The following is a 16,329-nucleotide window of genomic DNA, read 5'->3' as shown; positions in this document are numbered from 1 at the left end:
ATTTATCTGGTCTGCATTTTCCCTCCCTTTGCGCCCATTACCCTGAGTGTACAGCTTATCTTTATCTGGTCTGCATTTTTCCTTCCTGTGCATCCATCACCCTGAGTGTACAACTTATCTTTATCTGGTTTGCATGTTCCCTTCCTCTGCATCCATTACCCTGAGCGCACAGCTTATCTTTATCTGGTCTGCATTTTCCCTTCCTTTGCATCCGTTACCCTGAGTGTACGGCTTATCTTGATCTAATCTGCATTTTCCCTTCTTGTGCATCCATCACCCTGAGTGTACAGCTTATCTTTATCGAATCTGCATTTTCCCTCCCTTTGCATCCATTACCCTGAGTGTACAGCTTATCTTTATCTAATCTGCATTTTCCCTTCCTGTACATTCATCACCCTGAGTGTACAGCTTATCTTTAATCTGCATTTTCCCTCCCTGTACATCCATCACCCTGAGTGTACATGTTATGTTGATCTAATCTGCATTTTCCCTCCCTTTGCATCCATTACCCTGAGTGTACAGCTTTTCTTAATCTGGTCTGCATTTTCCCTTCCTGTGCATCCATCACCCTGAGTGCACAGCTTATCTTTATCTGGTCTGCATGTTCCCTTCCTCGTCATCCATTACCCTGAGTGTACAGCTTATCTTTATCTGGTCTGCATTTTCCCTTCCTGTGCATCCATTACCCTGAGTGTACAGCTTTTCTTTATCTGGTCTGCATTTTCCCTTCCTGTGCATCCATTACCCTGAGTGTACAGCTTATCTTTATCTGGTCTGCATGTTCCCTTCCTCGTCATCCATTACCCTGAGTGTACAGCTTTATCTGGTCTGCATTTTCTGTTTCCTTGTCTTACAAGTTGGGCGTTTGGCAGTTTTAGTAAGTTGATTGTGTTTAAGTGCATATTTTGAATGGAACTTTGTAAATTGTTGATTGTTGTTTGGAGGCCTACACTGTTGAGTCACTTCTGCCAACAGAATGTCCTCCCCTCCACCTGCATTACTAAATCAAAGGCTGCACACCGCTCCCTTTCTACATGCATTACCTTTATGGCTATGAATGTGCTTGCCTTATCTGTAGAGCTTTTTTGGGAATAGTGCTTAGAAGCACCCGCACTACCTACCCATACACCTGAGCAGCATCGCTTTCCTCACAAGGAGGATGTCCCAGATATGAGGAAAGGAGCGGAAGAAACCGGAATACAGCAATTGCTAAGCTAATCCTGGTGAGAAGCTTGTTTGCCTTTTGTATTTGGAACGTCAAGTGTATGTCAAAGTTTGACACTGGGTTTCTAAGGTCAATTGGCAATCTAGACATTGTGTGCAAATAGAGGTAACATTGTAATGTCACTCCTGAAACCTGACATGAAATTATGACATCACTGCCGGGGCCTGGGGTCACAATTCCATGTCAGGTTCCAGGAGTGATAGTACAAGTGTAACTTTATTTGCCGCAATGACTAGATTGTGCATTGACTCTAGAAAGCCAGAGTCACACTTAATAGCCCTGCTCTAGGAGGCTGAGTTCAGGTCCTGATAGTACTCCAGGACCCATACATTAGGTTCTGACGAGATGTTCAGAACATGACATTGGCATGTGACCTCCATTCACAATCCTGAAGCTAGAATCCTGCATAAACCACACGTCTATGAGAATAAAACAAGGTTAATATTAAAAATCAGTATTTTACCAATATTGAAAGGCTTGCTATATTACAATGCCTGAAGAACATGCGCATGTTAAGCTGAAGTTCAACTAAGAGTTTGTAGAGGAGGTCCCAAATACGACCCGCATTCCAACCATCCATTTTGAAGTACCAGGGACGTTCAGGCCGAAATATGTGACGTATGATGAGCAAATAAACCAGCAGAGAGCTGCAGTTGGGCTCTGTCCAGTACCTATCAGAAGAACAGCACCTATTGAAATACCGACACCTAAGAAATTCTGGACAATAAGGTACCCACTGAGAAAACCATATCAACAAATGAAACAGAATGAAGATTGTAAGAACACAGTCCCTGAAGAAGTTAAAAAGATACTGAAGGAAGACGAATGGTGACGTCACAAGAACCCAGACTGACCCACATATAGAAGATATGATGACCTGTGAATGATGACAAGAGATGAAACACCATGAATAAGTGACATCCTGAACCTAAGGTGAAATAATCAATGTCAACTGTCAGAAATAATGCCACATGCGTGATGAAGATATTCAGTTAGTTTATACTTGTATATATGCTAGGAACTGCAAGAAGCACAGAAATCGTGAGACTTGCTTTTGCTTGATAGAAAAATATATTGCGGCAAGAGCCACTTATACATATCTACCTCAATCGAAGCACTTTATATAAGTATACTTCCACTATGCACAAGAGCAGAATCAACTAAAGGTTATTAAAGGTCTCAAGAGGAGAGCTTCATAGCTGACAAATCAAGAATGAAAAGCAGAAGAGAAACTCAGACAGAGGCAAAGAGTGCCAAGAAAACAAGGTCGTATCAGCTGAAATAGACCAACAGTGGATACAATTTGTGAAAGAAGAACATGGTATCCTGTTAAGAAAGGTCAAGATAAGCCGCAGGAGGCAGATGGCTGACAAGATTAAATCAAATACTCAAATTGTATGAGAAACAAGACAATTTCACGGTGTCTGAATCACATGACCAACCGAGCAAGAAGGGATGAAACTTTCACTCCCACGTATGGCCTTGTGCCATGCGCAGATATCATAATTTGTCCAGACCAAGAAGCTGTTTCGAAGCCAACCACAAAGAAATAATTGACACATGGCTACCGAGGTGATGATTGATTGTAGCAATAATTGGAGGCAGACTGGGGGTGCCGGCGAACTCCCTGCACCTGGCCGGCTGATCTGCATGCTGCTAGGCAAAGTAGAAAAGTATGAGTGGGGTTGATGCCAACCCAATCATAGTGGACCAAGTATTCTAGGGTCCTATAGTTAGTAAAACCAATGAGACGTCGTACTTTTAGTGACGTTTACAGTAGCCAGGTGAAGGTAGGGCTTAGATGCCCCACATGGCAGTGTTCATCCAATACTTTCACCCCGTTACCATATACAGATATAGCACCTATATTAAAGTTACCTTCCTAGAACCAATAGGAGTGCATGCAACATTTTAAGCATTACACGTCAGTGATGACACATTTTTTGTATAAATGATGTGTTTTTTATGAAGTTCATTGGAGTTGTCGAAGCGAGAAGGAAGATCGAGCGATTGCTGATATTCATAAACTCCCCGTTTTTTGTACTTGTCATTAAATGGACTCCCTTATTGATTAGATGAGAGAGTATTAATCTGCATCCCCATCCATCTCACGGGTGCTGCTACTCATCTTAAAGTGCTATTGGGAAACCCCCAGCTCTATGGGCCAGTTGGGGATCTAGTGCACAAGTTGACTTTTAAACTGAGGTAGAGTGGCGGGTGCTGTCAAAGTGAATGGGCATGCAGACTCATTGGATGAGTGGGCAATACCCTCTGAATGCCACATTTCCCCCGCTGATATCTCTTCTCTTTGCTTTGGTTCACATCTACAAGGAGACCAGCTTGAAGGTTCTGACCAACTTCAACATCAAGATGAAGGATAAATGCATATACGAGCGACCCTTAGAGGATAGTGGAGATGAAATGAAGATGCCATTGATGGCTGGTGAAGCAGCAGTACCCAGTAAGTGAAATAGAAACAGAGAAACGTCTCAGATCACGCCCTTGACCTTTGCCCACTCCAAGATTACAAGAACACATAGTTCCACATTGGGCAGTGGGGGCGGCGGCATATGGCGCACACAGAAATCACTGGTTTCTGGGCAGGCCTCTCCTAGCCTGAGCTCAGGGTGCTGATGGCATGCCAGTGCACATCGCCTCTTTCAGGCTCCAGTCTGCATCCGGGAGGCCAGGCACATGCTGACCGGCCCAGGTCTCCCTACAGGCTGCCGCGTGCCTGCACAATAACCTCAGCTGCAGCTAAAATGCAAACAGAAGGGACTGTGCGCCTGTGACGTGTATACCATCCACTCATAGCCTACCAGAAACAGATGCACATGCTGTGAAACATGCATGCTGCAACTAATACGTTCTGTATAGAAGGACTAACCCTGCTCTAGCGTGGCCTTTGAACATCAATGGGCTCTACTGAGCGCCTGTCCAAAGACCTGCGAGTCATCGGTTCAAATCCCGATAGAGCCACTTCTACACTTCACCTTTCTGCGATTAGAGCAACTCCTTATTAAAATGACAAACGAGTACTGTGGGGTAAAAACACCTATTATTCAAGGCCCTACTGGCAATGTGTGCTGTTTGCCATATGTGAAAATAATCATTAGGTTAATATGTGCGAAGCTTGCATGCTGAAGATGTGTCTCAATGCTTTTATCATGGGCATAGAGAGGCCCACCTATCACGTGGGGCCGAGAAAACCCACAAGAGAAGCATGTGTGCCATTGTAGCTCTTTAGGGCTATAGATCAAACCCAGTTTGTTAAGCCCGTGGGGGCTCGGTAAATAAGGACAGACACGCCGACATAAACATACGTCTTGTTTATTTCACTTCAAGACATTAACTCCCGAACTAGTTCCCTCCCCCTTTCGTCATCCATCACGTGACGCTACCCACGTGACCCGGTGTTGGTCTCTTACGGAGACATTAACCCTATAACACAGTTGGCCTCATTACGAGTCTGGCAGTAACCGAGCCAGAAAAACCGGCAGGTTACCGCCGGACTCGTATTACCATTCCGCCTCCATGATTCTCGGAATTACCTGGGCATTACAACCCCAGTGACGCGGTAATTCCGGAGGCGGAATTCGGTAAATCCCCATTCCCATGGAGCCCCATAAGAATCCATGGGAATGGGGAAGTGGAAACACTGGCACCATGCTGCAATGGTGCCGGTGTTTCCATGTCCTCCTGCAGGGGGGAGGTGTTAATCCCACCAGGTCAGACCTGGCGGGAGTGACACCTCCCACCTGCAGAACTCGAGATCAGCCAGTCCGGAAAGAACAGTGGTGGAGATTTACCACCACCTACCACCACCGTTCTTTCCAGACCGGCTGACTTGTATTGAGGCCCAGTATTGGAGTTACACAGCATCCCCCCGTTACCCCCAAAGTCAGGGCCTCATTACGAGTTTGGAGGCAGCCATGGTGCTATTAGCACCATGGCTGCCTCCAAACCGGGCTCCATTACCGGGTTCTTTCAAAGAGGAATAACCGGGTCATTCCAACATAGGGCTCAATGGGAATGGGGAGGGAGGTAATAACGGGCACATTACAAATGGCCCGTTATTACCTCCCTCTTCTCCTCGCGGGACCCGGAAAGGACGTCTGGTTTTACCTCAAAGGGAACCTCGTAATAGGCGCTCCCATATTGAAGGGTGCCGGTCCCGTACCGGCACCCTTCATTACAGGAGCGCCAGGGTCGTAATGAGGCCCACTGGCTCCATGCTCTGCTGGTGGTACTAATGCTCTGGGCTCCCAAATGCAGTACAATTAGAGGAGCTATTTTCTGCAGCGTCCCAGGCCTCCTTGGTTTATGCTCTGTCTGTTTATCTTTCGAAGATGCAGTAATCCCAACCACCACCACTGCCGCAGCCGGGACCAGCAGTTCGCCGCGTGTGTACTTCCCAGAAACCTGGATCTGGGCTCTGGTTCCTGTGGGGTGAGTGATTACAGACTTGGCTAATTGCACATGTGTACTTGTCGTATGCAGCCTTTTCTCGGAATTTGAATTCATGAAAGCAAGAGCGAAGAAATGCATGTATGGATTATGACTATGACCCTCCAGTATTCACGAATAATACCCCTTGCTTGTTCCTTCCCATTAACCACTGCCCGTTGCCCATTGCCCACTCACATCTGTGCCTTAGTATACTTAGGCTCGCCATTCATTTTTTTTGCAAAGGCTTAGATAGGCAAATGCCCAAATGGAAAGGCATTGACTATCATTAGGGGCGTATCCCAGGCCTTCCCAACTAAATCCACCTTCACATCCTTAACTTTAGATTCCCCTAATGATCCCTTTGATACATATTAAGAGTATGTGCTATGTCCTGTAATTTTGTGTCCAGTCCATAAAATTTTCCAATCACTTTGAAACATATGTCTGATGGATTTTGTGCATGTGTGCTTCTCAGAGTTCATTTATATAATAGTTATTGGTATTAAAACCAGAGTGGAGCTGCACAGCCGATTCGCTAGCTCAGGAGCCGGGCAATAGCAACTGGCCTTGCTCCAGAGTTCTGGCCTCCTGGGGCCTTCACTGCACCTCCCGCCTTTTTTATGCTGTGTATATCACTTGCCTCTGCTCCAGTGGGATCTCCAACAGTGACATCTTCCCTCTGGCTGTTCCTACCCATAGCAGCTTTGCTGGCCCCGTCAAATGCTTTCTCCCCAGTGGCCCTATAAGGAGGTTCTTGCACAGCCAGTAATGTAGCTCAAAATGTGGATGCCCTGCTGCATGCCTTGCTGAGGGCCCCCCCTAAGCTCCTTAACAAAGCACATTGCATGCCACACTCCGGGCCGGCCAAGACCACAACATGTGCACAATGTCCACGATGACTACGCAGCTGTAGCAGCACTAATCCAGGTTAAGGGTGCCAGTATGCTTTTTAATCAAAGCTTAAATGTTTTACCTAGGGTAGAAAGAAAGGGGCGGTGCCTGGTTCCAAATATACCATCCACCAGTGGTGGCTGGTGAGCTGTTTTATTGGAGGGTGTAACTATTTGCCGCAATTATTCGATTGCGACTGAGCAGTGTGAGGAGCCCAAACCAACAAAAATGGATTTGGGGATTCACCCCCCTCCCCTTCGAAAATGCTGTGAATAATGGGTTAAAATGGAGCATTATACAGCACACTTTCTGTGAATAATTGGGTAAAAGGCCAGACAGTTTGCAATCGGTTTTGTAGAGTGTATGGTAACTCATAAAAACAATACAATAGGCCTCATTACGACCCTGGCGCAAAGCGAAAAACGATGGCGGTAAACGATTACCGCCATCGTCTTCCGCTAGGGCCGATTACGACCCATGACCGTAAACTACGATGTCATTAGCGGCATCGTAGCTTACGCTGCCGCTGACTGCGCCAAGGGCGCGCGCACGCGAACATCCACACCGTACTTAGCGCCATGGCGGAAAGGTACGCGAATGCCGACCCAAGCGGACATGCCCCTAACGCCATCACCCAGCCCGTTAAGTACCTTACCGCCATGGTGCTAATTACGCCATCGCGAACCAACCGTAAAGGGCCATGTAAAGTGAATGCAGCTGCCACAGGTGCACAGAAACAGCACAGGTGAAGGCAATACAGACTCAGGAAGTACAAAAAGAGCACACCCCACCCCTTCCCACACCCAGTCACACTCCACAATGATACCAATAGGACTAGCAATGTTGGGGCTGGAGGACCTGATAGCAATGCGAGTGCTACAACAGCAACTACAACAACAACAACAACAACAACAACAACAACAGGCTGCACAGAGGAGACGCAGGAGGAGAAGGAGGGCAAGGCAGGCCCAGCAAGCCCCACCAGCACAGCCAGTGCCACCACGCAGACAGCCCCCAATCCCACGCATCAGAGCCAGCCCATTCAACCTCACCGCTGAGCAGATCCACACCCTGTACCGACTGGACCGGGACACCATCACCACCATTGTGGACATGATACACAACGACATCGTCAGCATGATTGAAACACCCACTGCCACCCCCCCCCCCCTACTGAAGGTAGTGTCCGTGCTCCACTTCCTGGCCACAGGCACCTACCAGCACACAGTGGGGCACTTGCATGGCATATCACAACCATTATTCTCGCGTACACTGATGCAAGTGCTCGATGCCCTCCTCAAGCACACAGATGACCACATCTCATTACCACGGTCTGCCCAGGAGATTGCCAACACCAAAGTGGGTTTCCATGCACTGGCCGGCATACCTGGTTGCATTGGTGCCATTGACTGCACCCATGTTGAATTGGTGGTCCCACATGCCATGGAGGTACCGTACCGCAACCGTAAACATTTCCACTCAATCAACGTGCAAATGGTCTGTGACTCCAACAGGATCATCATACATTGTTGTGCCAGATTCCCCGGATCAACCCATGATTCAATGGTCCTTCGGAACTCCACAATACCATGCTACATGGAGCGACATGCAGGCCCAAGATCCTACCTACTCGGTGAGTCTAATGTCATGAGCATGGAAATGCAAAGTGGGTGTTGAATGACATACCAATGCATATTGCATCTGGCAGATACAGGGGTGTGATGCATACGTCACATGGGTGCAACTAGCAGTAGCCAGAACATTCCCTGTGGCAGCACTGACGTCAACAGAGTGGTGTACACATCATGCCTGACCTAATCATCCCAACATGTGAATGAAAGTGCATCCCAAAAACGACACAACCATCTACAAGTGCATTGTGCAAATTGTGACCGCATTGACCCTAAAGAAAACCACCAACATGCACGTCACCATGCACCAACTACTGAAAGGCCTGTCCCCCACAACTGCGCACAAAGGAGGCACATGACAGACAGGAACATCAATGCACCACTACAAGACCCACAAACTGTCCCCATTGACACCAGTAATGCTCACTGGGGTCATAATGAGCCAGACATCAATGTTGCTATCATGTGAGCTTCAAGCTCACAGGACACGTGCAAGGTCACATGAATGACGGCCTGAACGGACACAGTGGATGGCCACTCACAAGGCAATCGTCCCCCCTGCATTGTGTTTTTGCATGCAAAACAGTACATGAGAGCCATGAACACATACTGGTTGCACAGTGTAAATCCATAACCACAACTCCAATTGGTGCACAGTAACAGTCAGAATCAAGGCATGGTTGTGCGTCATGTTCACAAATCAATCTCGTTCCTGACACATTCTTTTCTCACATTTTACAGGTGATGCGGGCTATCCCCTGAAGAGGTGGCTCCTCACACCAGTGTGGAACCCATCGAACCAGCATGAGGAGGACTACAACCATGCCCATGCACGTACCCGTGTGGTGATAGAGCATGCTTTTGGCCTACTGAAGGCACGTTTCCGCTGCCTCAGCAGGTCTGGCGGGGCACTCCTGTACCGCCATGAGAAGGTTGCAAAGATCGTCATGGCATGTGTCATGCTACACAATATGTGCATCAGACGAAACGTGCCTCTGCCCCCTGACGCAGAACCACAACCACCTGATGATGGGGATGATGATGATGGGGATGGGGCAGCACCTCAGGGAGGCAGCGATGCACAGGAGGGGCATATAATGCGTCAGAATGTCACTGACCGATACTTCTAGCACACACAGCTAGTGTGTAACATATGGATGGCACTTGGGGCATTGTGTGTGTCTGGTATGTCAACACTGTGGACTGTAAAACAATAAAGCACACATACGCAACGAGCAATGTCCACACATTTCGTTTGTGAGAAAAGAAAAAAGTGTATTGTTCTTCTGAATAGGTATAACAGAACCCCTCCCCCTCCCCCTGAACACTCCAACACACCCAATTCCCCCCTCCCCCCCGTACACTCCAACACACCCAATTCCCCCCTCCCCCTCCCCCCTGAACACTCCAACACACCCAATTCCCCCCTCCCCCTCCCCCCTGAACACTCCAACACACCCAATTCCCCCCTCCCCCTCCCCCCTGAACACTCCAACACACCCAATTCCCCCCTCCCCCTCCCCCCTGAAAATCCTGCAAACATGTGACAGTGCCCGTGGTGAAGTGTGTATAGTTTAGCACACTATTGACTGCCCCCTCTCCCGGAACCTGGGGCCCCCCTGCCTGTGCTCCTCAGGGTCCTGGATGACCTGCGGACGGGAGAGGCTTGTGCTGAACTTGCAGCTGAGGATGTACCGGGCTGCTCAGTGCGGCATGTGTCCACAATTGTCTGGATGAGCTGGCTCATCATCTGCCGCACTGCAGCAAGTTCGGTGCATATGTCCCTGCTGGCAGTTTGGATGGCAGCCCTGATGCCATCAGCACTCCTCTCCATGGCTGCACTGGCACTTCCACATTCTGCAACATGCTGCGTGAGGAGTGTGCCCAGTGCTTCCTGCCTGTTGGCAATCTGCTCCAGCGACAGCTGGAATTCTGGCCCAATGGAGGGTGCCAATGGGGGACCAATGGGACTACTCCCATCTTCCACAACTCCCACTGGGCTTGGAGTTGCTGGCCATGAATTAGCTGGCGATGGGCCCTGGGTGTCATCTCCATGATGGCTGATTGGGGATAGGTGTGGTGAGTGCAGTTGCGTGTTGTGGTCAAGTCCAGTGTCATCCTCCACATCACTATCGGAGCAGGCAGCGATGGCTGCAGTCTCCCCAACAGTACTGCTCCCTGCTGACACATTGCCCTCAGTGGGCAACAGTGGGTGTTGTTGGGCTGCAGGCACTGTCACGACCCCTTCCTCGGGGGACTTTGCTGCCCTGGCCTCTTCAGCCTGGCGTGGTTTCTGCCTGGGTCCAGCAGAGGTGGATGCATGGTTCCCTTCTCCCACTTTCCTGGCCTTCTTGGCTGGGGTGCTGGTGCTGTCATCCCTGCCAGTGTCCGATTGCGAGCCTGTGGTGGAGCAGAGGAGGGTGACTGTTATTGATGGTTCAGCGGACATTGAGCAGGCATTGTGAAGAGTGTAATGGATAGATGGTGGAGTTAGTAGCCCGTGACATACAGGTTGCCTCCCTTTAGATTCGGTTTTGCATGCAGGTGTGTGTCTGCCTACTGTACAGTGTACATGCTGCATGTGCGCAGGGTGTGGCTCATCTGCTGATGTGTTGCGTCTGCCACATTGTGATTGTCACGTGCAAGTGTATCAGGGTGTCTTGCAAGGCTGGATATGAGGCACCTACCTGTGTCTCCAGATGTTGGGGCCCCTCTCTCCATCTCGCCGACACCTTCGATGCACTCAATGCCAATCAGAGAGGCACATGTCTCCTCCCATGGCTGCATCTTCAGTGGGGAGTCTGCTCCCCCGCCAGTTCCCAGGGCCAGGTTACGGTTGGCAGACATAATGCCCCGGACCCTGATCCGCAGGTCGTCCCACCTCTTGCGGCACTGTTTGGAGGTGCGTGGGGTGGTTCCAACAGCACTGACACGTTGTGCCACAAGTTCCCACACCTCCTTTTTGCGGCTTATGGCCGTCCGGGTCATCTCAGTGGAGAAGACAACATCGGCCTTCTCCTGGAGCGTGTCTGCAAGCATTTGCAGTTCCTCACGACTGAAGCGCTCCTGCCGCTGCCTGTCACATGCCTTCTTGACAACTTTCGGCATGGTTGGCTGAGGAAATGGGTGGGTTATGGGAATGTCAGGGTTTGAGGGTTGGTTGTGGTGTGGTTGGGTAGGATGGCAATGGATTGTGTTTTTTAAGATGGCCGCTGTGCTGTTTCCTGTTCCGCCGCGATTACGCTATTTCCGGTTCCGCCTAATTGCGGTCACCGCTAATTACGGTGACCGCTGACTACGGTCGGCGCAATGATGGGTGGCGGTAGGTCACCCTGCGCTGTTAACGAGGCCGGTAAGGGCTGTTTACGGCATGGCGTAGTTTACGTTACCGCCATGGCGTAATGCTTGTGCGCGATGGGTCGTAATATGGCGCTCTTATCGCCATCGGACCATGGCGTTAACGCTCATTACGCCATGGCGGTAATTTCGATTACTTACCGCCTGGGTCGTAATGAGGCCCAATGTATTGCATTGTCACGCCAGTCCCTGCAATATATGCCAGTATAAAAAAACATTTTCATGCTGGCTGTGCCCATACATTTCCATGCAGGCTCCACCAACATATGGCAGTTTTCACATAAAAGAAAATACTCATGTTCGCTTTGCGCATAACACCAATAATATTACTATAATACTATAAAACAAATCAAAGCTGGGTCTGTTAATATATGCCAGTACCCCATGTAAGAACATACTCTTGCTGGATTGGCCATTAAAATGTCATGCCACAATAAGAAAACATGTTAAATGTGGTTCTAATGTAGGCCAGTCTAGGCATGTATGAACATTTATTAATCTTTCTTTATTGTAGATGCTCAGTTAATAGAAAATCATGCTAGCATAAGAAATAGCTAAACTGCTAAACCAAAATGCCAGTCTATCAATGTAATATCACTAAACATGCTTGCTTTATCAAAGATGCTTAGTGATAAATGTTATACTACAGTAAGCAATGGCTAGACTGGCTGCACCAAAATGCTAGTCTAGTCCCGTAATAACACACATGAAGTTGGCTTTGCTTGACAATACCATTAAATCATGTCATGTTATTAAGGATGTGTCAAAAATGCTCTAGTCATACCCCACCTCCCAGGGCCTACCACACATAATCACATTCATACTCTTTCACCCACCAGTCACTCACCCACACATCATCTCTCAAATTCACACATACACTGCATTCTCCACACTGGCACCCACCCACTCAGAACATTCACACACACAATCACATTGCTACTCATTCGCCCACCATTCACTCATCCATAAACCTTCTCCCACATCCACTCTCACTGTATTCTCCACAGGTATGCACCCACCCACCCAGAACATTCACACACACACTATCACAATCATAACCATTCTAATGCCAGCCATTCACTCATCCCCAGGGCTCCAACCTTTCTCTCTGGCTCTTTAACATTTATCTTACTCTGCTTGCATGCCTAATTTCCACTTTCTCCCCTGACTTCCAGTGTTATGCAGATGATACACGATTCTTCTTCATACTTCCCTCTGATCCTCTCCTTACTTCCTCCATCATCCCTGACTGCCTATCTGGCATCCAGTCCTGATGTTCCTCCAAGGATCTCTGCCTCAATTCCAGCAAGACTGAGTTCCGTCCCTTTGGGACTCCTGCTCCCTCTTTGTTCCCTTCACTCTGGCCACCCTCTATGGGCTCTCCCCCTTCTCCTTCATCCAAAGCAAGAAAACTTGGCGTCATCTTCGACTCCTCTCTTTCCTTCCTCCCTCACTTCCAGAACCTCGCCAAAAAGAAGCCCCACGTTCAACTCCACCTCCTCAAAGGAATCTTTTCTTTCCTCACTTTCCCCCAGATGCTCAATCTCTCTAGAGCTCTGGTACTCTCTAGACTTGACTACTGCAACAGGTTCTTCCTTAATCTACCCTCTTCCTCTCTACGTCACCTTCAGCTTATCCAGAATAGTGCTGCAAGACTTATCCTTGGCCTCAAGCCCAGGGACCACATTTCCCCAGTCCCCAAATCTCTCCATGGCTCCCAGTTTCTGCAAGGATCTAATTTAAATCCCTCTGCATCATTAATAAGACTTTCTGGGGCTCTCCCCAAATACACTCCTTCCAGATTTTTACGCTCCTATGGCACCAACTCTCTGCATGTCAAGCGCTTCTCTAAACAGCGAGCTGGTGGTGGATCTCTTTCCTCAGCTGGCTCCCTCCTCTGAAACAGCCTCCTCCTTCCTCTCCATCTTTAGCTGGATCACCCCAAATTCCGGATGCTCCTAAAGACTTTCCTTTTCACCTCCTCCTCCCCTCTCTACCTCCCTTGCTAGACCCATCAGTCACTGAGATTGGTGACCAGGGCCCTTATGTGTCCTTCTGGGTCCTGGCCTTCCCTGCCAATCACTTTCAGCATCCACCACTCCCAGCACTTACCTTTGGGAACCCACTGGCCTGTGCTGTCTCACAGGCCTACACTTAATGTATTGGCAGTTGACCACCCTTACCAAGTGATTTCTGGCAGGCACTTAACAGCTGCTTGCAAACGTACTCCCCTGCACTTCACTCTGTGTAACCCCTAGCAATTACCACCTCCATCGTCCCTTCCCTCTCTCTCTGTACATGCACGTTCTGAATGCTGATAAAGCCTAGTAGGACCGCTTCTTTCTCTCGCTTCATTGTTATATTTCCCTTCCATTTCCATGTTCCATCCCAGTTGCCCTGTGGACACTTTTTACAAATGCACAATAAATAAATACACCTTCTTCCACATACACTCACATTGCATTCTCTACAAAGGCAGGCCATAGGAACATTCAAACACCCACGTAATCACATTCACATCCATTCACCCACCAATCACTCACTCATACACCTTCTCTCATATCCATTCACACTGCATTCGCCACACAGGCACCCACCCACCCAGAACATTCAAACACACACTATCACATTCGTAACCATAGACCCACCAGTCTCCAACTCATAAACATTCTCTCACATAAACGTTGATCTTGTGACACAGTTATTGTTTAAAGTTGGGGTTAGGGTGGGGGGAAGGGAACCGATAACAGACTGACCTCATACACGGACAGTGATTGTATGTGATACAAAATGCTATTACACTCTTTATAAAATTCAATAAAACAAATACAAAAATTAAAAATAAACCTTCTCTCACATCCACTCACTCTGGATTTTCTACACAGGCACGCACCCACTCACCCAGAACATTCTAGCACACACTATCACATTCCTACTCATTTACCCACCATTTACTCACCTATATACCGTCTCTCACAACCACTCACATTGCAGTCTCCACACAGGCACCCACCTACCCAGAACATTCAAACACCCACACAATCACATTCACATCCATTCGCCCACCAGTCGCTCAATCATACACATTATCTCACATTCACTCACACTGCACTCTCCACACAGGCACACACACACCCACCCAGAACATTCAAACACACACTATCACAATCCTAACCATTTCCTGATCTGTCATTAACTCATACACCTCCCTTTACATCCACTCACACTGCATTCTCCACACAGGCACGCTCCCACCAAACACACACTGTTACACTCATACCCCTTCACCCACCATTCACTTACGCATAAACCTTCTCTCATATCCACTCACACTGCATTCTCCACACAGGCACGCATCCACCCACCTAGAACATTCAAACACACACGATCACATTCTTACTCATTCACCCACCCGTCACACTCATTCATACACCTCGCTTCACATCCACTCACGCTGCATTCTCCACACAGGCATGCACACACCCACCCACCCATAACAGCCAAACACACTGTCTCATTTTTACTCACAACTCACTCACCCATCAATCACTGACCCATACCACATACATAATTCTGACACGCATCTCACACATGCAAAACACACATACACATTTTCATTTTTTTAACAAAAGCCTTCTGACCCACTTTGCCTGCTTGAGCTGCCTTTGGTCTGTCACTCCAGGCCTCCTGGCTCCTCAGTGCTGCTCACAGACAGGAATCAGGAAGCTGGGAGAGCTTCCTGGTTCCTGTATATGATGGCGTGAGAAAGCCGGAGGAGAAGGGGTTGAGCTGAACATGACATGTGCCACGTGTCACGTTCAGCTCCTTCATCTTTCTGAGACAGATTACCTCTTTGTGCCACGCTATGAGTCCCGGCCCAACCTTCACCCTTCTGGGTGAGGACTGGGCCTGTGCCCCCCTAAGCCTGGCGTGGCAGTGCCCCCCGCTAAGCCAGTGTGAACAACTAATTCCTGGCATATCTTCGTCTCTATTTGACTTGCCTGAGCACCATTGGAATCTCCAGCAGTTGCTTCTTCCCTCTGGTTGTTCGTTCCCGTAGCAGCTCTGCTGGCCGTGTCTGATGCTTTCCCCTAGTAGGAGGTTCTTGCACAACTACTTCCTGGCCTATGTTTGTTTATGTTTGTATTTATGTTTACACATTTATAATGTGTCTTAGCCCCAAAGGCAAACGGGTGCAACAACAAACAGGCAAACAAGCACAGGGTTACACTAGAAACATAACACAAGTAGCAGGTTAAAAACTAAACTAGTGAAAGAGCAGTTATAAATTAAAACCAGTTGGGGGCATAGTTTGGACTGCTGATGAGAAGGTTACCTCCATGAGAGCCTCTGTGGGATCCCGTGCATTCATGATTCATTCCACTGGGTACAGAGCATGGCTACCAACCCTGATCGGTGGCACGGGTGGAGGAACTCCAGGGGAAAAAAATGGAGTCACTCCCCGAACAAAACCGGAGCCGACTAACAATCCAGAGTACTCCATGAGCAACAATGAGGGAACCCTGAGCCTGGGCAAGATGGTGGCGCCGAATGGGAGAGGGGGTGCAGGAAACCCCATGCTCGGCTAATGAAACACCCAGCTGCGAGGTCAGACGAGAGCTACCCCGCAGCCTCAGCTACAAGAGAGCTGCCGGGCTCCCCCTCCCGACACCCGAGCGAGAGAACAAACTGGGCGATCAGAGTAAAGGGAGCCACCGCAGCCGCTGAAACCCCTGCAGCTCTGCAGATGGGAGCTCGCTCGCCAACACCAAAGGC

The 16,329-nt window shown here is 48.7% G+C and overlaps 1 protein-coding gene across 2 annotated transcripts in view; it reads left to right on the top strand.

The window, feature by feature from the left end:
- LOC138580218 (alpha-2-macroglobulin-like protein 1) overlaps positions 1-16,329 on the top strand; it is a 1,051,822-nt gene that overhangs the window by 630,929 nt on the left and 404,564 nt on the right. For both annotated transcript variants that reach the window (XM_069650580.1, XM_069650579.1), the window contains exons 17-18: positions 3,557-3,686; positions 5,575-5,674. In XM_069650580.1, coding sequence (XP_069506681.1) covers positions 3,557-3,686; positions 5,575-5,674 — 230 coding nt within the window. The remainder of the gene's footprint in view (positions 1-3,556; positions 3,687-5,574; positions 5,675-16,329) is intronic.

The sequence above is a fragment of the Ambystoma mexicanum genome, chromosome 3p, assembly GCF_040938575.1.
Source record: "Ambystoma mexicanum isolate Mex_15411 chromosome 3p, UKY_AmexF1_1, whole genome shotgun sequence".
NCBI classification, from domain to species: Eukaryota; Metazoa; Chordata; class Amphibia; order Caudata; family Ambystomatidae; genus Ambystoma; species Ambystoma mexicanum.
The sequence above is the reverse complement of the archived record's forward strand: the minus strand, read 5'-3'. Positions and strand labels throughout refer to the sequence as shown.